Here is a 23,950-nt window from a genome sequence, read left to right as displayed (position 1 = left end):
CTATTTTTAAGGTTTTTTAAAAAATTATTTGTGTGTGTGTGTCTCCTTTAGCAAGCTGTTGATTCATTTTTAATTATTTTCTTACATCACTCTCATTTCTATTCCCAATTTTTCCTTTTCCCCTCTTACTTAATTTTCAAAATCCTTTTTGAGTTCTTCTATGGCCTGAGACCAATTTATGTTTTTCTTGGAGTCTTTTGATGAAGGAACTTTGACTTTATTTTCTTCTGAGTGTATTTTGATCTTCCTTGTCACCATAACAACTTTCCATAGTCAGAGTTTTTTTTTTCCATTGTTTGATCATTCCACCAACATATTACTCGAATTTTAACTCTTTGTTATAATAGTGCTCTGCTTCCAGTATGGAGGGTGAACTGTCCCAAGCTACAGGAGTTTTGTATAGCTGTTTTCAGAGGTACTTCTAGGGTCCTGAAAGTTTTCAGTTCTTTCTATGTGGTATGATGTAAGGAGAGGTGCTAACTACTCTTCTGGTCCGAAGCACCCTTTTCTATTCTGGAACTGTGTCTCCCCTCCATTGTGGCTACAAGTTCTGCTATGCTACTGCTCCTCCTCACCCTGGGACTGTCACCCCAGACTACGACTCTGATCTGAATATGGGCAAAGCAACAGAGTCCTGCCTCAGTGCTAGCAAAAAGATCCCTGTCATCTCCTTCTGATGAGTTGGTTGACCCTCTTACTGTCTGTGGGTTGAGAGCTCCAGAAGTAGCCTCTGCCTCTGCCACTGCCACTGCCACTGCTGGTTCAATCACTCCCAAAGTCTACTTCTGGTTTGCTGTGGCCAGGGCTGTGTTGGCACTAGTTACGTAACTAGTCTGCTAACCTTTAGTAGAGTAATGAGCCAGTCTGTTTTACCTGCAAAATTTGAACTCAGGTTTGTTTGGCTTCAAGGTTAACTCTCTATCCATTATGTTATACTGCCTCCCAGTGCTTTTTAATTCCCCAATTTAATTTGGCATTTGACTACAAATATATTAAATTTCACACAAATCTTCACTAATATCAACCTGAACTTTGTAAGAATACTTCCTAAAATTCACTGTATTAATAACATTACTACTTTTTAAAGTATCAAGACAATATTCCTTCTCTCAAAAAAGATAATTTCTCTTACCTTTTCCCCAAACTAAGATGTTGCCACTTGAATCTCCAGTAATGGTATCACCATTTTCAGAGAAAGTCACACAAAGGACAAACTTTGGCTTCTCTTGTTTCTATAGAGTGATATAAGCATATATTTTAAATTAAGAGATTGTCTTTTAGTATGTTATTAATCTCAAAATGAAATCACTGTTAGGTAATTTTTGTGAAACTCACATTAACAAATTATATGTATATTACCAGGTTGACTATAAGGTGATAGAGGTTTTTTGGCTAAAATGACCTAAAAGACCAGAAACTATATTATAAAAGGATTTTACTCTGGGTGGGATAGGGGGATAATTTATACCAGTGCAATTACAAACTCTTAAATAACTACTAAAGTACTTTTTTTTTTAAGCAATCGGGGTTAAGTAACTTGCTCAAGGTTACATGGCCAGTTATTTCTGGGTGTGGTGCTGAGTATCTGAGCCCGGATTTGATCCAGGTCATCCCGACACTGGAGCTGGTGCTCTTACTCGCTGAGCCACCTGGCCGCCCCTAAAGTACTTTTTAAAAGCGATTTTTATTTGTATTGTACTGTTCTCCTGCATAGGTATCATTATAGCATCACTTCTGCCTGTACTTGCAAGTGTCAGTTTGAAATGTAAGAGCTAAACTGACACAAGAAACAATCAAACAAACAATTTTAGGAAAATAAGGGAACAAACAAGTAAGTATTGAATTAGGTAGGAAGAGAATATTTAAAAAGAACAAAATAATTTAAGAAAGACGAAGTAGTGAAATGAAGAAATCTAAATAGGATAGATGACCTCTGGAGAGAATTGGGACAATCAGAACAGGACTTTAAAGAATAGTTTTGGAGGAAGTTAAGTTAGTCTGAACACTCAGGAAACATATGAATGGGAAGAGACATCTTTATTCCTGGAAATCATAGTCAGAAAGAATCTTTATTTCTTAATATTCTACAAGTTGAAAGGGAACATCCCAAGTTGATGACAGAAGTTAGGTAAAATGAGAAAGAAGAAACAAATTCCCAGTGAAGGATCTGAGCTGGTTTTCTAACTGAATTTGAGAAGCTGGAACATAGAAACATAAACTCTTATTTAACTTTATTGTCTTATTTAAGACACTACTTAACATGGATAATATTGGACTCTCTGCTGTATACTTATAATTTGCCTATAATATAGGTTATAACCTGATATTCTTCACACTACAGTAGTTAATATATTATAAGTAACCTAATGAAGGTATTGACTTTTCTGTGAAGGAGAGAAATTGAAGGGAATTGCAGGGCACAGTCTAAAAGCAAACACCACTACACATTTTTTAACTCCTTAAAAGAATGGAAGAAGAGAACAAGACTAGCATAGAAAGAAAGACATTTTCCCCCTGATGTTTTTGTACACGGGTCCCCACATCACTTTCCTTACTATGCTTGTTCTTTACTTTTTCCTCCTTCATTAATGGATCTTTGGTAATGGGTGATTAGATCTGAGACATTCCGCTGAGCTTTGCCTCAGTCTTTTTCACTCTATTCTTTTCTGTCCTCTACCCCACCTTACTACCCCTGCCTCTCCTCTCCAGAACCAACTCAATAAAACCCCAAAGAAACAAGTTTCTAGAATATTTTTTCTTAGTAACCCTCCATGATATCCCAACATTTGCCAGTCATCTAAACCAGTAGTGACAAAAATAAAATAAAAATAGCTGCATATTTATTTTGAAAACTACAAATTAACATTACATATATTGTATTATATTTTTATTTATTTGATTAAACATTTCCCAATTACATTTTAATCTGTTTAGGAAAAGCCACCCATGAGTTTATCACTTCAAATTTAAATTTATACATCACTGGAATATATCTGGGAATGAGTCAGAGGTAGAAAACCCTAATTCTAAAGTATTTATTATTAAATCAATAACAAACAAGGAGTTGATTTAGCAAATACCACCAGAAGCAACTCCTTAAAATAAGAAAGTATATTTATATTCAGACTTCCAAACAGAGCTAAGAAAATCTTTAAGATGTATTTGACTTATATTCAAATTTCTTTTTGAAAGTGTCATCATTTAACACTTGGTTTATACTTAATTTTTACTAATAATTTTTGTTTTATTTTTCTCAGTTACATTAAGCAAATGTTTTTCAGTGCCTAATATACACATGACACTCTACCAGGGATAGTAACACAGTCTTGTTCTTAAAGCATATGTACACAGAGAAGTATGATAAACGGTAAAGTGAAGGGGCAAAGGAGATATCAAGATAATATGCTCTAAAAAAATCTGAAAAGGGGAAATGACTTTTAGCAGGTATAGGGGCAGATCAGGGAAGGCTTCATGGAGGAAGAGATGTATACACTGGGCCTTAAAGGAAAAGTATTTCAACAGGTAGAGATATGAAAGATTATATTTCAAAGCACTAAAAAGATACATAAGAAAATGTATTAGTTCATGAAATTTTACAGGGCTTCTTATTTAATATACTAGTGTAATCACCTACAATATATCATTCTCCTAGGCCTCTGGTCCTCGCTGCCCCACACTGGGGTTCAAAATCACTTCCTTTTCTTCACTAGTAATCATATTACCTGTACATAGAAAAGCAAGTTAGAACTTCCCTCTCTTTAAATCCAAAGTGTGGTAGGACTAATGAAAATCTCAAATACACTATTTAGAAAAGGTCAAATAATTGATTCTTGGAGATCAGAACTGACTTATTAGCTTAGTACAGACACAATCAATCAATCAACCTAAGTATCTACTATTTGTTAGGCATTATATTAAGCACTAGGAATAAAGGGATAAAAGTGAAAAAGTCTCTGCCTTCCAGGAGCCTACACTGGAGAGAATGGGGGAAAGTGTAGTGGTATCTATGTGTATATAGTAAATGTACACATGTACATATAAGTACACATACACATGAATGTGTATGTATGTACAGATATATACATATATACATATACACACGTACACACACACTTGTGTCTACACCTATATACACACAATGAACAAAAAGTTAGTTGGGGAGGGAGTGCTTTTGCCACTGGGAGGCAGGACTAGGAAAGTCTTTGTGTAGAAAATGCTGTCTAAGCTAAGCCTTTTAAGAAAGCAGGGATTCTGAGAGGTAGGGGTAAAAAAAGAGTGCATCCCAGACATAAGGGACGGTTACTACAAAGGAAGGGAAAGGGTGATGGAACTTCCTGTGTAGGGAATAAATAACAAGGAGGCCCAATACATAACAATCCAGCAGAGCCAGATTGAAGAAACTGTACAGTAATATGTAAAAATTTCAGAAAGGTAGGAAAGGTCTAGGTTGTAAAGAGCTTTAAACAGCAAAAGGAACAGTTTATATTTGATGTTAGAGGGAATAGGAAACCACTGGAGTTTATTGAGTTGGGGAGGAAAGGTGACATGGACAGAACTATGTTTTAGTAAAATCAATTTGGTAGCTATGTGGATAATGTGGAGTGAGGCTTGAGGCAGAGAAACCAAAGACCACTGAATATTCCAGGTGAGAGCAGATGAAGGCCTGTACTAGGGTCATAGAGAAGTGACTGGTGATGACGGGATGTGAATGAGAGGCATTGTGGAAACAGAAGGACAAGATCTGACAACTGATCAGACATGTAAAAGCAAACCTAGATGACTATAAGGACAGAGATGCCACTGACAGCAATAGGTATTTCAGAAGAAATGTGGGTTTGAGAAAAAGAGAATGAGTTCTATTTTGGGGGTGCTGAGTTTGAAATGCCTGTTTAGAAATATTAGACAGGAAAGATAAAATTCCAACAGAACGCTACGTGCTATAATAGAAGTTAAACATAGTAAGTCTGATCTTAATTACTTCTTTAACATTGAATCACTACATTTCATTTTATTAAAATAAAAAATGTCATTTAGCCTTACCTCAAATAATCCTTGTTTTTTAATAAGGGAGTTTCCTTCTAATGTCCAAAAGTAAAGATGTGATTTTCCACATGTAACGATAATATTGGTATCCGTGGGGTGGAAATCAGCAGCAAATACAGCTTCATTAGAACACTTTAAGAAAAATGTAAAAATTGAATGCATCAAATCATATTAAATACTAAATATGAAATAGAGAATTTGAATGCAAAGCCAACCAATTAATGGTATTATCCTTTTTTTTCTGTTGTCTTATTTAATTGAATTGATCATATAATATGTATGTCATAAGTTATCAGAATATGTATTGATGCCAATGTGGTACAGTGGAAAACTACACTGGATTTGGAGCCAGAGAACCTTGGTTCAAACTCTCCCTGACTACCTATATCAAATTTGGGTAAGATCTTTTTACTTCTCTGCTCCTCAGTTTTCTCATTTACAAAATGTGCGTGCTGAAATAGATAAGCTCTGAGATCCCTTCTAATTCTATTCTAGATTTGGTATTCTACAAAACCATAACAATATATTTTTCAGTTAAAATGGGTCACTTAGAATATATTCTAGGAAGGAAAAATATTCCATCTCTAATTTTCTACTTTTTGTAAGTTTATTTAAATGTTTTCATTGGGTTTATTAGGCACTTAAGAATCACATTCAATTTAAGTTGTAGATGAGCTGCTGATCTGCATGAGTATCAGAATGTTCTAGAGTACTTTCCCTGGGGGATGAAATCACATGTCTAGAACATATTCTCCCCCCCCCCCCGGAGTAAACTATAGTTCACATTTACATATTACATTAATGTTTATAAACACTTGTCACAACAAAACTGTGAGGTAGTTAGCACAAATATCTCAATTTCACAGGAAAGGAAACTGGAGCATAGAGATTAAATGATTTGCCTATGATCATATGAATGATCAACTAGCAAGTGGCCAAGTCAGGATTTGGAACCAGATCTCATTCTAAATTTAGGACCTGTTTGTCTACATTATGTGCTGATCTGCAAGGAATGTAAATGATTACCTCCTTTCTCTACACTAAAAAAAAGGTTTTCTAAATAAAATATTTGCTATAACTAAAAAGCTTAGGTTACACTATCAAAAGCAACAAACTTTTCTTTCAGTATCAAAAATAATCCAAAAGCAAGTTTTGTATTTAATAAGTGCTAGAAACAAATTTTTTTAAAAATTATTTAGATATCCAAGTATTTTGAATGTTCTCTTTGTCCCTTCCCTATATTGATAATGGAAAAAAATGCTGCTTATCCAAAACATTTTAGCAAAATTTGCGCTTTTGTATGAACATGCAAATATTTTTAAAATGCGATTTAGTTTTGCTTTAATATTCTTATTTTAAAAATATTTACACATTTCCCAAACTTTTTAAAGCTTTAAGAGGAATAAGAAAGGAAAAGCCTTATCCAAAAGCAAATTTAATAACCAGAATTTAATTTTAAAAATCCCATTGTTCTCTCAAACAAATGCAGTAAATTACAAAATTGTCTAAATCAGTATTCATAGAATGAAAAACTATTATCATCATTGGATACTTTTTGTTTGCCCAGTACTCTGGCAATGGGAGTAAAAAAGGTAGGAAAGGGTAATTAAGCCCTAATCCCTGCTTTCAAATAGTTTATAATTAAATTGAAAAAATAAAATATACAGATATTAAGTACCCAGACAACAATATAATGAACACATAATCAAATAAAAGACTGCACAATTATTATAAAAAATAATTTATAAATTTTAGTTTGTAAAAATTATTATGGAATAGTTTCATTAGAAATAACTTTATTGAGATGTATATTGATGGAAAAGTAATATTCAGATCAATAGAGAGGACAGTTATAACTTTTGAGCAAAGTACAGAGGCTACGTATATATCCTGCAAGCTGTAGTCAGGTGAAGGACAAACCAGTAGGTATTTCCAGATATTGAAGACCCTTTCATGTATTCTATCCTATCAATGACCTTCCTAGATAGTTATAAATGGAAAGGAAAGAAGGGGAGATTCTCAGGAATATTGTGAAGGAAAAATTTACAATACTTAGTAACTGCTTTTGGAAGGAGAAAAAGGCAGCAAAAATGACTCCATGACATTTCATCTGAATGTCTGGAAGAATAAACAGCTTATTATCATAAATAGAAATGTTAAGAAGGGGCTTAATTCTAAAGGAAAAGGGATCTGACAAAGTTGGCACCATGTATAAGAAATAATGTCCTAGTACACACAAACGAATGATTTGGGATAAAAACCTTGACATCTGCCAGTTTTTCTTCTTTCTGCCAATCCCACACAGAAAGCACATGGTCATTGGAGTCATCTACTGCACAAAGATTACTTCCTCCATTCTGAAAAATAAAGGTAATCACAGGAAAGTTTAAATAAACATGAAAAAGGTTGAATGCTTTCCTTTTAATAAAAATGTTCCTAATCTTAAAATCATGACTAATTTTGAGAATATGGGGTCATACCTGTAAAATGAAGTTGCTATACCACGGAAAAGTGTATTGAAAAATAATATTCATACAGGCCACAATTTGACTTTTATAACAAGCTAGTCTTGGAGAAAGAATGTTGCCTATATTTGGCCCAATATGGCATTCACATTATCCAGTGTCTTTGGTACTTTCTTTCTTAGATAGAAGGGTGCTAGTAGGGAAAAAAAAAATTAGGATGATAAAAGTAAAGGAGGGAAAAGGAGAAGAGCCATTTACGAGGCACCTTTTCAGTTTTACTTTTTCTTTTTTGGAGAGGGGAGGGCAGGGCAATTGGGGTTAAGTGACTTGCCCAAGGTCATACAACTAGCAAGTGTTAAGTGTCTGAGGCTGGATTTGAACTCAGGTCCTCCTGACTGCACAACCAGTTCTCTATTCACTGTGCCACCTAGCTCCCCCCAAAATTTCTGCTTTTTTTTTGGCGGGGGAGGCACACTTCATAATCTCTCTCTCTCTTTTTTTCCTTTTTGGAGGGCAGTTGGGGTTAAGCAACTTGACCAAGGTCACATGGCTAGTAAGTGTTAAGTGTCTGAGGCTGAGTTTGAACTCAGGTCCTCCTGACTTCAGGGCTGGTGCTCTATTCACTGTGCCACCTAGCTGAACACTCCCCCTCCCCGCCCTTTTCAGTTTTAAATGGCTAAAGAATTGCCAGTGCCCAAAGGAAGATGGTTTCCAGTACACATTAGCAGCCCTCCTTAAAAAGCATGAAGCCTATATTTACATTTACACATGAATGTTTAACTGTATGGCATATCCTAAGATCTATAGTATAGAATACATTCATACCTGCAAAGTATAAAATATATCCATACTATAGTATGTAGAATAGTATAGAATATTATGGAACTATACTATAGTATGGAACAAATTAGTATTGAATAACACATACTATAGCATAGAATACATACAAATATATTTAAGAATACATAGATTTAAGTATATGCCATATTGTTAAACACCTGATCAATTTCAAGTACCTGTATACTTACAGATTTAGAGAAAGCAATACAGGTGACTGCCCGATCAAAAAATCCCATTCCAATGACATGGAGTGTATTCAATGTGACAGAATCCCAGATGCGTACATGTGGGGGTAGATGCTGTTAAAACAAAAATGTAGAGATGCCAATTTATGACAGATTTGTCTATGTTCTTTTCTTGGAAGTTGAAGGAATTTAAAAGACCATTTGAGCAGTAATGTCAACCATGATAAATTGGCCTGTTGATTAATTAAAATATTATAAATCTGCATTTTGAACACAAGACAAATTGAACACTTGTTATTTTTTTCAAGGCATTCACCAAATATGGTCTATTTATTTTTTATCAAGTAAAATGCTATGTGGTATAATTTATGAATTCTAACTCTAAAATTTGATGATCCTATGATGCTAGTTAATTTTAGGTGAACTCTAAGTTTTAAATTTGCTCTGCCTATTTTTGTTGGCTATTAGAATTCAGAATTAGAATTTAGGTGATTTGCATATATGCATTACAAAATCTTAAAATTAATAATGACAAGGAAAATTAAATCTTATGTGTATTATATTCTCTTAAGCATCATATTGTTAGTAATATGGTGAAGGTTCATCACCACAATCCCCAATCATGTTTATGAAATGCATAATATTCCTGTGTGCTTATAAATTCCCAAAGCAAATTATTATTATTAAATTCAAAATTCTGTTTATGATTAGAACTAAGCCAATTGGCTATTTTTCAGGTTATCCATATTAGCATCCTTGTGATACAGAGGTAAATCTGCTTTTAGGAAGACTATGCCAGAGAAAACAAGAATTCCTCCCAGGGTTTTTAACTTTGTTTTATTTTCAAAACTAGGTCCAATGAGCTTTCTGAGCAGCTGGTGTAGATACAGAGAAACCAGCTTCCTTCAGAGAACAATGCTTTTGGCGGGGAGGAGATGGACATCCCTTCATACTTGAACATTTTCTAATTGCTTATTTATTGTATTCTGGGGTGTGGCGTGAGTACAGAGAAGCTATCACCTCAGAGGGCAGCTTTAAAAAAAAATCCTTGACACCATGATTCCTTTGACATGTTTCCAGCATTCCCAGGTAGGCCAAGGTATCCTACAGAAGAACCTTGGGTTACACTTACAAGGGGTCTGGCTGGTATTGACAGAAGGGAAGGCAGAGCTGGAGCAGCTGGCCATGGAGGAAGCTGATTTGGCTGGTATGGTACAGAGAAGCCAGCTTGTTTACATGCCTAGTCCATGCCTGCTGCCCTAAGCAGAAAGTGCCTTTCAGGATCTATTTTTTGGAGGTTTATTACATATGTCTGGTTCTCAATTCCAACAGTTTAATGAAGATCTAAATAAAATGCTAGGTTCTACCTTAAAAAAAAAGTTTTCTAGGGAAAACTGAAAGATCTCTGATTATGGTTTGGATGAAAGTCTGTATCAATCACTTGAGGATCAACCAATTAAAATGAAGGGTCTCACCTTTAGAAGTCTGGCCACGGATATTAATGAAACCATTTACTAAGACATGGAGGGGTTTATTTTTGTTGGTAGAAGGTGGACTCATATAAATTAAATTAGAGACCTCTAAGTTAGATCTTCCAGGTCTAACTACGATTCCATGATCTTATGACATCATAGGAATTTGATTTCCACTGTACATGGTATATGAAATGCAAGCCACCAAGGAACAATAGAAGCAAAATTTTTTTTTGTTTTTCATTTAATTAAATTATTTTTTCAAATTCTTACTGGAAGAAAATGCTGTTTTTATAAACCTTTCAAAATTGAGTTTAATATGACTCAAGGTAATATGTAAGCCACAAAAATAGAAACCTTATATTAAGAATTTTATCTGAAATTAATATTGCAAATACAGCATCCAGCTAAAAATAAATACCACTCAAAACAGCTTTAATTCTGTTCAGATTCATTTTTAAATTAAAGCCTATTGGTTTTAATACAGATATTTTAAGCTACATTGGAGGGAAGAGAAAAAAATCACAATAATTTTGATACTTTAATGAATATATGGTATCACTGATCTGAACACTGCCCCTAACTATGCAAATTATAACCCCTTAATACTATCTCATCCTATGCTACCCTGTCCATGTTGTCCTGTAAATTCTCTACAAGGCTCCCAACATCCAGAGGCCCCCTACTGTAGATGTCTTGCTACTATATGGTTACTAATGCAGCATGTGGGCTCTCCACTGATTATCCCTCATCCTTGCCATACAACTGACTCATTTTCTGTTCCAGTCATACATTTCTTTGATGACATCTTTAACGCTGCCTTTCTTACATAAATAAATCTTCAATGGTAACGTATTACAGATTATTCATGCCCACCATATACCTTTCCATCGACCTTTGGACGTCCTGCAAGATATATTAGAAACTGATGTTCCATGACTTGTTGCCATAAATAGCAAAAGAAGAGGATGAAGGGGCGGCCTGGTGGCTCAGCGAGTAAAAGCACCAGCTCCAGTGTCGGGATGACCTGGATCAAATCTGGGCTCAGATACTCAGCACCACACCCAGAAATAACTGGTCGTGTAACCTTGAGCAAGTTACTTAACCCCAATTGCTTTAAAAAAAAAAGAAGAGGATGAAAGAAGAGGTAGGGTGGTTTTGCTAAAATGGAAATGGGAAGATGATAATGGGTGATGAAGAAAAAAGTAAAGGCTGTTCAACTCTTATTTTGCTTTTTTTTTTCCTGACAAGATCTTTGTATTGGAAGGAACAAAAATGACTGAGAAGAGGATGGAGTCAAGATAGTGGATTAGAGGCAGCAATGCAGCCAAATTCTCCCAACATTCTCAACTTTAAACTAACACTTCAAATTGAAATCTGGAGCAGCAGAGCCAACAAAAGGCCAGGGTAATACATTTTTCTAGGTTAAGAGGTTGGCAGGAAAGGTCTGTGATACTGGGGTGGGAGTTAGTCTACAGTACATGCAGCAGCAGCACCAAAGGTAGATAGGAGGTGGCAATAGCAGCAGTAGTTTCTGGGGCTCTCAGTCCAGAGACAGTAAGGGTGTTAGCCAACTGGTTAGAAAGGGATTTGTGTTAGCTGCTAGCACTGACTAATAATTCTATTACCCATATGAAGTTCTGGGTAGAAGTTAAAGGGAGAAGAGGATTGCTTGTGGTTGATCACAGGGGAGCAGGGGACCTGGTCACAGTTCCAGGGCCAAGAGGTGCATTAATGCTTGTGGCTGCAGTGGAGCAGGGGTCCTTCATTTATAAAGATCAGAGTAGATACCAGAAAAGCAGTGACCACACCTCTCCCTGGATCACACCACCTTAGAAGCACCAAAAGATTCTAAGACCCCCAGCACTGGCTCTGAAAATAGTAGTATAATAAAGTCTGAAGTTTGGAACAGTGTTTCCCAAGTCCAGGTTAGCAGACTCCAATTTTAACGTAAAGTTCAAAGTCAAGAAATAGACTGGAAAACTAAGAAAACACCAAAAAAGGAATTTGACCATAAGCTACTACAGTGGCAGGGAAGACCAAGACACAAAGAAGAAGACAACAACGTGCAAACAGCTACAAGCAAAACCTCAAAGGAAAATGCTAATTAGGCCCAAACCCAAAAAAGAATTTCTGGAAGAGTTAAAGACACTGATAAACATGATAGAGGAAAAATTGGGAAAGGAAAGGAGAGTGATGCAAGAAAATTATGAAAAGAGACAGCCTGGCAAAAGAGGCACAAAAATCCTTTAAGAAAATAACATCTTAAAAAAACCCTCAAAATTGGCATAATGGCAAAAGAGGCACAAAAATTAATGAAGAAAAGAACTCCTCAAAAAGCAGAACACTACAGGAGAAGGTGAAAAAATTAAATAAAGAAAAGAATTGGTCAAATGGGGAAAAGAAGTACAAAGGCTCACTGAAGTAAATGATTTCTTAAAAATTAGAATTAGGCAACTGGAAGCTAATGACTCCACGAGAAACGTCAGAAACAATTAAAAATAAAGTCAAAAGATTGAAAAAATAGAAGAAAACACGAAATATCACATTAGAAAAACAACTTACCTGAAAATAGATCAAGAAGAGATAATTAAAGAATTATTGGACTACTTGAAGGTCGTGATCAAAAAAAGAAGGGCCTAGATATCATATTTCAAGAAATTATCAAGGAAAACTGACCCAATATTTTAGATCCAGAGGGTAAAACAGAAATTCAAAGAACCCACCAATCACTTCCTGAGATTCCAAAATGAAAACTCCCAGGAATATTATAGCCAGATCCCAGTGCTCCCAGATCAAGAAGAAAATATTGCAAGCAGCCAGAAAGAAAACATTCAAATATTGTGGAGTCACAGTCTGGATCGCACAAGATTTAGAATCTTTCATGTTACAGGAGCATATGGCTTGGAGTATGACATTCTAGAGGGCTAAGCAGAGTTAGGATTATAACCATAAAGAACCTGCCCAGCAAAACTGAGTATAATCCTTCAAGGGGAAAAATGTATATTTAATGAAATAGAGAATTTCCAAACAAACACTCTTGATAAAAATATCAGAACTGAATAGAAAATTTGACATTCAAACACAAGACCTCAAGAGAAGCATAAAAAGGCAAACACAAAAGACTAATCATGAGACTCAATAAAATGAGACTGTTTACATTCCTATGGGGGAAGATAATATAAGTAATTCCAAAGAACTTTATTATTATTAAGGCAGTTAGAAGTAATCTACATAGAGAAAGGGCACAGATGTGGCAAATAAGTTGGAATGATCTAAAAGAAAGTGAAGGAGTGAGAAAAAGAGATGCACTGGGAGAAGGGGAAAGGGAGAGGTAGAATGAGGAACATAATCTCACATAAAAAAGTCACACAAGGAAGAGCTTTGACAGTGGAGGGGAAATGGGTGGTTGGTGGCGGCAGGTAAGGCTCGAATCTCAGCCTCACTGGAATTGGTTGAAAAAGGAAAGAACCCACCTCCACATACCCCTCCCCTTCCCCACCACACACACATTTAGTTGTGTACAGAAATCTATAGTACCCAATAGGTTAATGGGAGGGGAAGCAGATAAGAGAAAGGGCAGGAGAACAATAAAAGTGAGCGAAGATTAGGAGAGGCAGTGGTGAGAAGCAAAACAGACTGCTGAGGATTCTTAGCTATTCTGATCAATACAATGATCCAAGATAATTCCAAAGGATTCATGAGGAAAAATACTATCCACCGCCAAAGAAAAAACTGATGAACTCTGAGTACAAACTGAAAGTACAGTTTCCCCACTTTCTTTATTTTTCTTGCATTTTTTTTGGGGTGCAGTATGGCTAATATGGAAAAATGTTTCGCATGATTTCACATGTATAATTGATATCATATTGCTTGCCTTCTCAGTAAGTGTGGGATGATGAGAGAGAGGGAAAGAATTTGGAACTCAAAATTTTTAAAAATGTTAAAAATAAATTACATATATATCATATATATGTAATATTGGTGAAGCAATTGGGATTAGGTGACTTGAGGGTCTCATAGCTAGTAAGCGTCAAGTGTCTGAGGCAGAATTTGAACTCAGTTCCTTCTGACTCCAGGGCTGGTGCTCTATCCACTGCACCACATAGTTGCCCCAGTAAATATATTTTTTTTAAACCACAAAACACTCCTCAAATATAAAGGCCTAAAAGGAAAACTAAAACCTTTTTGGAACAGAAAAAAAAACTAAGACAAGGGAAGAGATAGTGGCAATAAGAAGATGAAAGAGAACACCTGCTTATCCTGGATGATTTCAAGTCATTAGGCTCAGATAAACTTAATATTAAGTTACTGAAAGAGCTGGCAGAAGTGATGATGCAAAGCCAAGGGGGATGTTACCATAATGGATGATCATTGATTGGGATCTAAAAAAATCTTAGACTGCAACAATAGGCTGAAATTAGTAAGATAAAATTTAAAAGTGATAAAAGAAAAGTCTTACACTCGTGTCCTAAAAATTACCTTCTTAAGTAAAACATTGGTAGGTAGGGTTTAGATATCAGTTCATATGAAAAAGATCTAGGAGTTTTGGAAGATGATTAGTTCCATTTGGGTCATCAGTGTGACATGATATCCCCAAAAGCTGATATAAATTTGGGCTGCATTCAGAGAATTATAGTGTCCTGAATAACTGATATGATAATACCATCATATTTCGATTTGATCAGATTACCTCTTAAGTGCTGTGTTCAGTTCCAGGCACTATATATTAGGAAAGATAATAACAAGATAGGGAGAGCCTAGATGAGGACAGCTAGGATGGTGAAGGGCCTTGAGGTCACGCCATATGAGGATGTGATAAAGGAACTAGAGTTATTTAGCCTATAGAAGAGAAGACTGAGGGGGAGGGCATGATAGCTGTTCTCTAGTATGTGAAGAGCTATCATGTTTTGTATTTTCTACTCTTTTCAATAAACTCAGTGACAAATGCTGTGATCTACTGTAGATCATCACTTCCCAAAGCCTGAATGATCCTTTCTCAGCTTTTTGTCAAAGATGCCTCTGACATGAGCAGAGATTATTTTCACAAAAATTTTTGTAGAGAAGGAGGAATAAATACATAGACTGATTATTATTATTGCTTTTGTTGCTTCTTTTCTGGCAAGAATGTCTAGGATTCCCCCCACCAAGCTGTTTATATTTCCTTTTCTTTATATACCTTGAGAACAGATCCTTCAAAACCCCCAAAACTGTGTCACATCCAGCATCAAACTCCTCTATGTATAATTGACCTAATACAGCTGTCCGTCTCATCTCTGGGTTCTTCAGTTCATTTCCATTTCCTTATATAGCACATCTGGGACTATAATGTTAACTGAAATGTGGTGGCTTCACTGTCATTGATAGAGAAAAGAGTTTGTTATAAAAATAATCATTGATCTTTTCCACTTTTCATGCTTGTTGTGCTCTTTCCAGTTTCATCCTTAAATGTTCCCAGGATAACTGTGTTTAGCTCAGTTTTTTGTCAAATTTAAAACAAAATATTCTTTCCTGTGCTTCTTCCTTTATGAGATAATATTATTTACAATATTCTGCCATTGTTCTCTAAGATTTTACAAAAAAAAACATATTCTAAACTAGGTTGCCCTTAGCTACCACGTCTCTCTCTGCTTGGTCATATGATCAAGTATTTGCTAATTGAAGTAGTTTATAGGCTTTTTGTAGTCTTGTTGAAGTAATTTATTTAAACTGGGTAAACTTCTTTATGAAATAAGTCTGTGGTGGTGACATTTATTTAGTAATTTGCCATTTTTAAAGATTCTATTTTTAAATAAGCTTCATTGATCTATTTTTTGCTTTCACATCACCTACATTTCCCATTGAATTCTTCTTAACTCCTCCCAGAGAGCCATCCCTTATAAAAAAGAAGAGAAAGAAAGAAAATGGAAAGTATGTCAACAATAAAACTTTTAAACTGAATGTTTCAAAATTATAATGCCGATCAACATATAAAAAAATCTGTATTATAATTTTGAAATATTTAGTTTAACTGTTTTGTTGTTGTACTTTCCATTTACATTGTTGTAGTTATTGTGTTTATTATTTCCTGATTCTTTACTCCATTCTTCCCTATATTCATCATGTTCACCATTTTTTACAGCACATTAATGTTCCATTACATTTATGTACCATAGTGGGTTTTCTTTTAGCCATTCCTCAATTGATAGGGATCTACTTTATTTCCAATTCTTTTACTACTACAAAAAGTTGTTATAAATGTTTTTGTATCAAAAGTTATGAACTTTTTACTTACTTTTTCTGAGCAATTATGAATTACTTTCCAGAATGACTTAAATAATTAATAACTTCGCCAACAATGTTACTGTGTACCTATCTGTCCAGAACTAACAAATGTATTCTAATCTTTTAGCAGCTTTGCGAAAAGAGCTAAGTGTTAGGCAAAACTCCAAAGTTGTGTTGGATTGCACTCTTCTTATTGTTAGCAATTTGGTGCATTTTTTTATATGATTGCTTCCAGTTTTCAGTTCTTCTTTTGTAAATGATTTGTTCATATCCTTTTGACCACTTACCTATTAAGAAGTAGCTTTTGTGTTTGCATATTTGTTAGTTGCCTGTATATCTTGGATTGCTGCTGTTGTTCAGTCATTTTCAGTAATTCCTGACTCTCCATGACCCCGTATGGAATTTTCTTGGCAGAGATAATGGAGTGGTTTGCCATTCTTTCTCCAGTGGATTAAAGCAAATGGAGATTAAATGACTTGCCCAAGGTCACACAGCAAGTGATAGTCTAAGGTTGGATTTGAGTTCAGGGCTTTTTGACTCCAGGTCCAGTACTCTATTCTGAGCCACCTAGCTGCCTCATATCTCAGATATCAGGCCCTTATCTGAGAGAATTATGCAAAGTTTTGGGTTTTCCTCCCTCAATCAACAGAGATTCTTTTTATCTTTGTATTAAGTTGTTCCAGTAAACAAAATTATTCATTTTATTTTTGTTAATTGTTTATATCTCTTGTTTGAATGAGGATTCATTCCCTTCACATATCTGAAAAATATATGATACACTTCTCTCCTAATTTTTTAATAGTATGATCTTTAATAATTAGGTCATACAAGCATTTTGAATTTTTGTGGAAAATGGGATAAGATGCTGGTCTGATGCCTAATTTCTGTGACTGCTTTCCAGTTTTCTTCACAGTTCTTGTCAAATAGGAAGTTCATTCTCAGATAATTTGTGTTTTGGGATGTAATAAAGCACTGGGTTTGTTGGTGAGTTCTATTTCTGATTCTTTCCCTCAGCTACTATTACCATCTACTCTGTATTTATTTTTATTTTAATTTTAATTTTATGATTTATATATATGCTGCCTGCTTCCTGCATGTAAGTTTCTTGAAGGCAAGAATAACCTTTTTCTTTGTAACCTGAGTGCTTAGCACAATGCCTGGCACATAAGCAATTAATAAATGTTTGTTTATTCATTGGAAAACTAGTTTAATTTTTTACCTTCTTTTTAGTAAGATCTTCTAAAGGTTTATCAGCTTTATTAAATTAAAATAAAACAACAGTTTTTAGTTTTATCAGTTCTTGAGAGTCTTTTTGGAGTACAAATTATCTATTTTTCTTCTAATTTTCAAGATTTCCTCTTCTATGCTTACCTGAGATTTATTTTTTAGCTTCCTCACTTAAAATATATATATATTTATCCAGGTCACTAATCCTTTTATTTTTCTACTTTGTCAATATATGTTTTTTGGGACATATATTTATTCCACTGAGTTGAATATGAGAAATGTTATGTTGTCTCAAAATTATAATTATCTTTCATATATTTGTCTTTATGATTTGTTCTTAAACCTACTCACTATTTAGGATTTTAATATTCAGCCTCTAGTTAAGTGTGTATCATTTGTTCATGCTTCCTAAATTGATCACTTATTATATTGTAGTCTGTTAAGGGTATGTTTAGTATTTCTTCTTTTTCACATCTATTTGCAATTTCTTTGTGCCCCATTTTTTACAAAAGTATCATAAAGTGCCAATCTAAATGTGTATTCTTTAGTGTTCCCATCTGGAAGATAACAAACATCTTTCAGCTTTATATTCTTCAATAGTTTGTTCAATTCTATCTTATCCATTTTTTAAATCTAAAAGAAAGTTTAGATTTGTTTAGCTCTGAGAAAGAAATATTAATGTCTCCTATTATCTCTATCTTCTTGGAGTTTGCAAATTTGCAATTGGGTTAATTAGGTACAATTTTCTTATTTATCCCTGTTGATATAGTAAATTTTAATTTTTCTCTAATATTTTGAGAGAAACTTGTGCTTTTCTAAAATTCATTTGATGAATAGTAAATATTGTCCTAGCCTCTCATTTTTATCCTATGTATGTCTTTGCTATTTAGATGTATTTTTTTTGTCAGTAACAAATTGTGGGGTTTTGTTTTCTTATCCACTCTCTCACTTTATTTCATTTTACTCGATTATCTAATCCATTAATATTTTATATTATGAGAGAAAGATATATGTTTTCCTCCATTTGTGTCTTTAGTACTACTCTCTTAAGAAAACTTTTTTTGTTCTCTTATATCTTTTAAGTCAGTACCCTATGATTCATTTTGCTTAATTACTTTAATGCAATCTTGTTCCTATAAGACATTCTGCCCCTCCACTTCATCTGACAACTTTTTCTTTCATTTTTGGATTCAGCTTCAGTTACTTATTTTTCTTTCTTTTATTTGGTTATCTATTTTATGCCTTCTTTTCCTTCTCTAAGTGGTTAGTCCCTTCTCCTATCCTTTCCTCTAACTTCTAATTTCTCTGTTTCGTGGTCATTAATTCTCTTCCTTTTCTATCTTTTCTGGATTTTTATCCCCTGATTCATGATTTACATATTTATTTTTCTTTAACTTTTAAAATATTTCTTGTGTAGTTAAAAGTCACAAGTATATGATTTGAGCTCCTTCTTTTAACCAATTTCTGTTACTTCCTTTATAGGTCTTACCTTATTGTCCTTTTTTATGTTGTGCCTCATTCTTAGAAGTACTGGTTCATGAAGGAATAATGTGAACAGAGGCAGTGCTCCATGGTAGAAATTAATCATCTACCAAATCACATAGTTCAAGTGCTACTGTGACCTTCCCATAATCAGTATCTTTCCCATTGACCATGCTCTCTCATTTCTGGATTCATGATCTCTCACCCTTCTGTGTGCCAATTATTTTAGGAGTTACAATTTCCTTTATCCTATGGCAATATGTTATACATGGAGGTACAACACACTCTGAAAGAAGGTGATGTCCCTGTGTGTCAACAACTTACACATTAAATTCATTATAAGGTCTTCATTTCCCATTGCAGTCATATAACTCTTCCCCCATGAGGATACTTGCTTTTTATTGGGAATTCCTCCCCTATTTGGTTGAGAAATCCTTCTTATATTTCTGCCAGCTTCAATCCATCCCTTCTGCCACTCCCCTCTTTCTCCTATAATCCTTTCTTATGAGTATATAGGGGTTGTTAGTCCTTCACTGTTCACTCATAGACTTGGTAAGAGTGCATCACACTCTTTCATCCATGTCTTCTTTCCCCATTTTGCACTTCCCATTCTGCCATTTTGTCCCACAAAATATACTGATTTCATTTCCTACAAGTTTGCACTCCTTGGACTACACTCTATGTCCCAAGAAAACCTCATCATGAAATATTTGTCATCCTATAAGTCTGTATCAGTTTTGGTAGACATCTCAGTACCTTCTGTTCCTCTGACTGGAGGGCTGGAAGGTACAGCAAAGAACTCCCCCCTCCCCGCCAAGGCTTCTATTTCAAGAGGGCTACCAGGCCAGCCATCACTTCATTTCTCATTCCTTGGACTGGGCCTACATCATGCCCTCAGTACTCCTCTTTCCACATTTTTCAGCTTCCCTTTATATGTTTCTATGTCTTCTCTCATTAGACTGTAGAATCCTTGAGGACAAGGACTGACTTTTTTTTGCATTTATATTCCTGGCACTTAGCTAAGTGCCTAGCACATAGTAGGGGCTTCATAAAATGTTTATTGATCAACTGATTGACCTATAGGGGATTGTGGGATTAGTACATAGTACTTCAATTCTGCTTCTCTACTTTTACTTCTATTTATTACATTCTACTTGTATCTTTATCTTCTTGTATACTTTAAGAAACCTAATCATCTTTCCTTTTTTTAAAGATCAGGCTTTCTTTTTTTTTTAAAAATAGTCTATGGAGCTGTCTATAGGTATTTTATTACTTATACTTTTCCTTCGTAATGTATTTATTTACTTTTCTTGGGTTTCTGTCATCTGGGTGTGTTTACAACTTGAATATTCAGCTCATATTTATTTTTTGGGGGAGGACTTACTCAAATACTTCTCCTTTCTTGACTGTCCATCTTTTTATGTTGAAGATTAGACTCAGTATTTTTCTAGAAATTTTTATTTAGATTTGCATCTTTAGCTCCTTTGCTTTTAAGAATATGCTATTCCTTCCTTGGGTTTCTAGGAGGCGAAGAATAATCTTAGGTTATTTAAATTTCCTTTAATTTATATTTGAAGGTATTCTGGTTACTTGAAGAATTTGTTGTTTGTAGCTGGAATTATTAAATGTAACCACGATGTGTCTTGGAGTTGAAATTATATGACTATTACTGTTTTTTTTCTTCCTGTAAGTGATTTGTGAATTCTTTTGAATGGAGTTTTCTTTCCCATATTCAGGAGTTCTGGGCAATTTTCTTATATTATTTTCTGGAATTACAGTATTTAGACTTTTCAATCTGCCAAGGTTTTTCTGGGAGACTTATAATCCTTAAGTTGTTTTTGCACAGTCTATCTTTGAGATCAATGCTGTTTGCTTATATAGAAATCATGTATTCTTTTAATATTAATGCCTTTTGCTCTTCTCCACTTCAGTATTTTTGTAATCCAAATGTGTTGTTTTCTCTTTCACTCTTTGGAGAAACCAGTTTCTATGGATTCAAGTTTTTTCTAATCTGTTTATTATGCCTGCTATGAAAGCTATAAATTCTGACATTTATTCCTTCTTAATTTCTTTTCTTAAAGATTTCATGTCTCTTTTGAACCATTCTAGAATTTCTTATTATTAAATGTTCATTAGGCACTGGTTCACTTTTCTTTTTCTTTTAATATTTTTAAAGAAAGGCTTACACTTCCTTTGAGGTTTGGCTAACCCTTCCTTCTAGTTTTAAGATTTTTTTCTGTTGATTTATCTGCTTCTGTTTTAGGTTTTTAGTGGAATTTTCTTCCTTTCAAAATATTTGATATTTTCAACCCCTTTTCCCTAATATTCCCTTATCATTCACTTTCTGACTCCTCTTCCCCACCCAAAGTGGTACTTGTCACATAGCAGGCATTTAATAAATGTTTACTGATTACCTTCATTGAAATGAGAATTTAAGGATTGTTATAATTAATAAAAGTATGAGTAGAGTAGCAATACCTGTTTATATTTATAGACAATTAAAACTCTGTGACTTAGCAGTCATTGTCCCCTTTCCTGCCACACTGTCACCATCATAAAGATAGAAGGACTATGTACAAAACTAAGGGCAATTTTATATTTTCCTTGCTTCACTGGTGGTCATGGACAAGGAAATCAATACCAAGTGGCCAAACTACTGGTGATCAGCCTCTCTGAATGTAGCCAGGCTGGTCAATGCTAGGACCATGCGCAAAAGCATGCCAGTATGTTAGAATCTATCAGAGCTTGTTCTTCACTCACACAGACTCTGGGAACCCAGGATCACCTCTATGCCACAATGAAGCATAAGATAAGGACTTGGTGGATAAGATCATCTTAATCTTAAATGTCTGGAAATTTTTTATTAGAAATTAAAGTTGGGTTCTACTAAGAGATTAAATAGTCATTGAATAAAATAACAATTAAACAGGTTATTTCAATAGTACCAATAGATAATTCTTGCCTGACACTGATTTATTTTGATTACATGAAAAATATATCAACTCACTTTTCCATCCTTAGATGTACCTGCAACTTGGCCTGTTGCTATGGTGATCCTATCAGGATGAACTGCTAGGCTAGAAAAAGAATATTTGTTAAAGATATATACTTTAAAAAGAAGTTTTAGTTATATTATTCCAAATATAATTCATCTGTACATAGTATTTAATCAATTTAGATTATAAATAATTTTAAATGTTTTCAGACACAGTATAAATTATAGGCAATTGTTACTTAAAGATATTGTTACCCAAAACAGTTTTACTATCTTATTTGTACCTCACAATTACATCTTATTATAAGTGATTGGATGAATGATGTTACACTGAGATTTCATAATGTTATTACAGTGCCATTTAGTTAAATTGTATTAACCACAATTATTATGAAATAATAATGATTGGTTGGGCAGTGGAAAGAATTCTTGATTTGGAGTCATAAGACCTGGGTTCAAATTATGGGTTTGCCATGTAGAAACTATGTGACCTTAGGCAAATCACTTCTTTGGGTCTTGTTTTTCTCATCTGTAAAAATGAGGGGTATTAAACTAGATAGCTTTTAAGTTCCTTCCAGTTCTAAACCTATGAGCCCATGAACATTTTACAATTTCACTATTTTCAAATAACTTTCCTGTCTACTTGGCCATTATCCACAATTAATTTTTTAAACCAATGTTAGAAGAACTTTTGCTTCTCTCACACATGAATGATTTTCAGAACATTAATTTGAAAAATATTATTAATTTTTTAATTCCAAAGGCTCAAAATAATTCATGAAGTATCCAAATACTCTTAAAAATTATGATTATGAAGGCACCATTTTAAATATGAGATCTACTAATATGATTAGTCAGTCAAATACATTTATTGATAATTGTTATGTGGAGCTTAGATATACTGAAGAATGACCAATAAAAAGAAAGAAAAAATCCATTTCCTTAGGATATCACAATCCGCTTGGAAGTCACAGTTAGGACATGTAAATACAAATAAAGATGAAGGTCGTAATGGCACACGGTCAGCATTCAATGGAAGAGTAGTAGAAAGAACACCAGACCATGATTCAGAAGGCTTAAATTCTAATCGTAGTTCTTCCATTAACTAGCTTCCACTAACATTTTATATAAGGGAAAACTAAGGCCCATGAAGGTGAGTGTACTTACTTGAAATCACATAACTAGTTAGTGGAAAAGCTGGATTAGTTGATCTCAAAAGCCCCTTTCTACTTTTATGGGCTATAGTCTATGATTCCAAGATCCCTTCTAGATCTTATGTTCTGTGGTCCTATACTTTTAGGGTTTCATTTTCTTTGTTCTATAAGTCAAAGTTCCCTTCCAGTTCTGGCATACTATCACTCTCTGAGGATCAGATTACTGGATAATTTAAAAAGTCAACACTGTCTCTTTAATACTAAGAATGGCCAAATGCTTAAACTGTCAGAAGACTGATGTAAAATTTAGGAATTTAAAGGAAATATAGGTCTTAGTCACATAGTCGTTTATTCATATATCAAAACAATGCAAGTGCTTTATCTTTACTACAAAATAAAGGAAATTAGGCTATACTTTCAGCCTTTAGATGGCTATTAAACAATTATCAAGCAGTAGCTTCCTCTGCTGACAGTAGCACATAACACAAGGGCTTAGTGTAGTACTTGACACATAGTAGGCATTAATAAATGCCTGTTTACTTGACCTATGATCATAAGTTAAGCAGAGTGGCACAGGAGCACTGGTAGTTAATAGGAAAGATTCAATTTTGTAGAAGAGATTTTCCAATTTTATGGAAAATGATTTTACCATGTTTAGTTTAATAATTATAATAATTATTTAATAATGTAAATAATAGCAGCATTTAATTTTTACTTTAAGACTTGTAAAAAGTCCTTTTTAAAAATAATGTTTCACTTGATCCTTTCCTTTCCTGCCTTTTTGCTATTTCTCAACAATAATATAACTGCTCATATTTCTGAT

At 34.2% G+C, this 23,950-nt stretch overlaps 1 protein-coding gene across 5 annotated transcripts in view; it reads right to left on the bottom strand.

Annotated features, from left to right (window-relative positions):
* LOC138173633 (echinoderm microtubule-associated protein-like 1) overlaps positions 1 to 23,950 on the bottom strand; it is a 316,387-nt gene that overhangs the window by 63,915 nt on the left and 228,522 nt on the right. For all 5 annotated transcript variants that reach the window (XM_069103676.1, XM_069103678.1, XM_069103677.1 and 2 more), the window contains 5 exons: positions 21,986 to 22,055; positions 8,537 to 8,647; positions 7,305 to 7,400; positions 5,041 to 5,175; positions 1,133 to 1,232 (listed from right to left, as the gene is read on the bottom strand). In XM_069103676.1, the coding sequence (XP_068959777.1) occupies positions 1,133 to 1,232; positions 5,041 to 5,175; positions 7,305 to 7,400; positions 8,537 to 8,647; positions 21,986 to 22,055 (512 nt within the window). The remainder of the gene's footprint in view (positions 1 to 1,132; positions 1,233 to 5,040; positions 5,176 to 7,304; positions 7,401 to 8,536; positions 8,648 to 21,985; positions 22,056 to 23,950) is intronic.

Source organism: Petaurus breviceps, unplaced genomic scaffold, assembly GCF_028583685.1.
Source record: "Petaurus breviceps papuanus isolate PSGF00001 unplaced genomic scaffold, PetGlider_PUasm1.0 63, whole genome shotgun sequence".
Taxonomy (NCBI): Eukaryota; Metazoa; Chordata; class Mammalia; order Diprotodontia; family Petauridae; genus Petaurus; species Petaurus breviceps.
The sequence above is the reverse complement of the archived record's forward strand: the minus strand, read 5'-3'. Positions and strand labels throughout refer to the sequence as shown.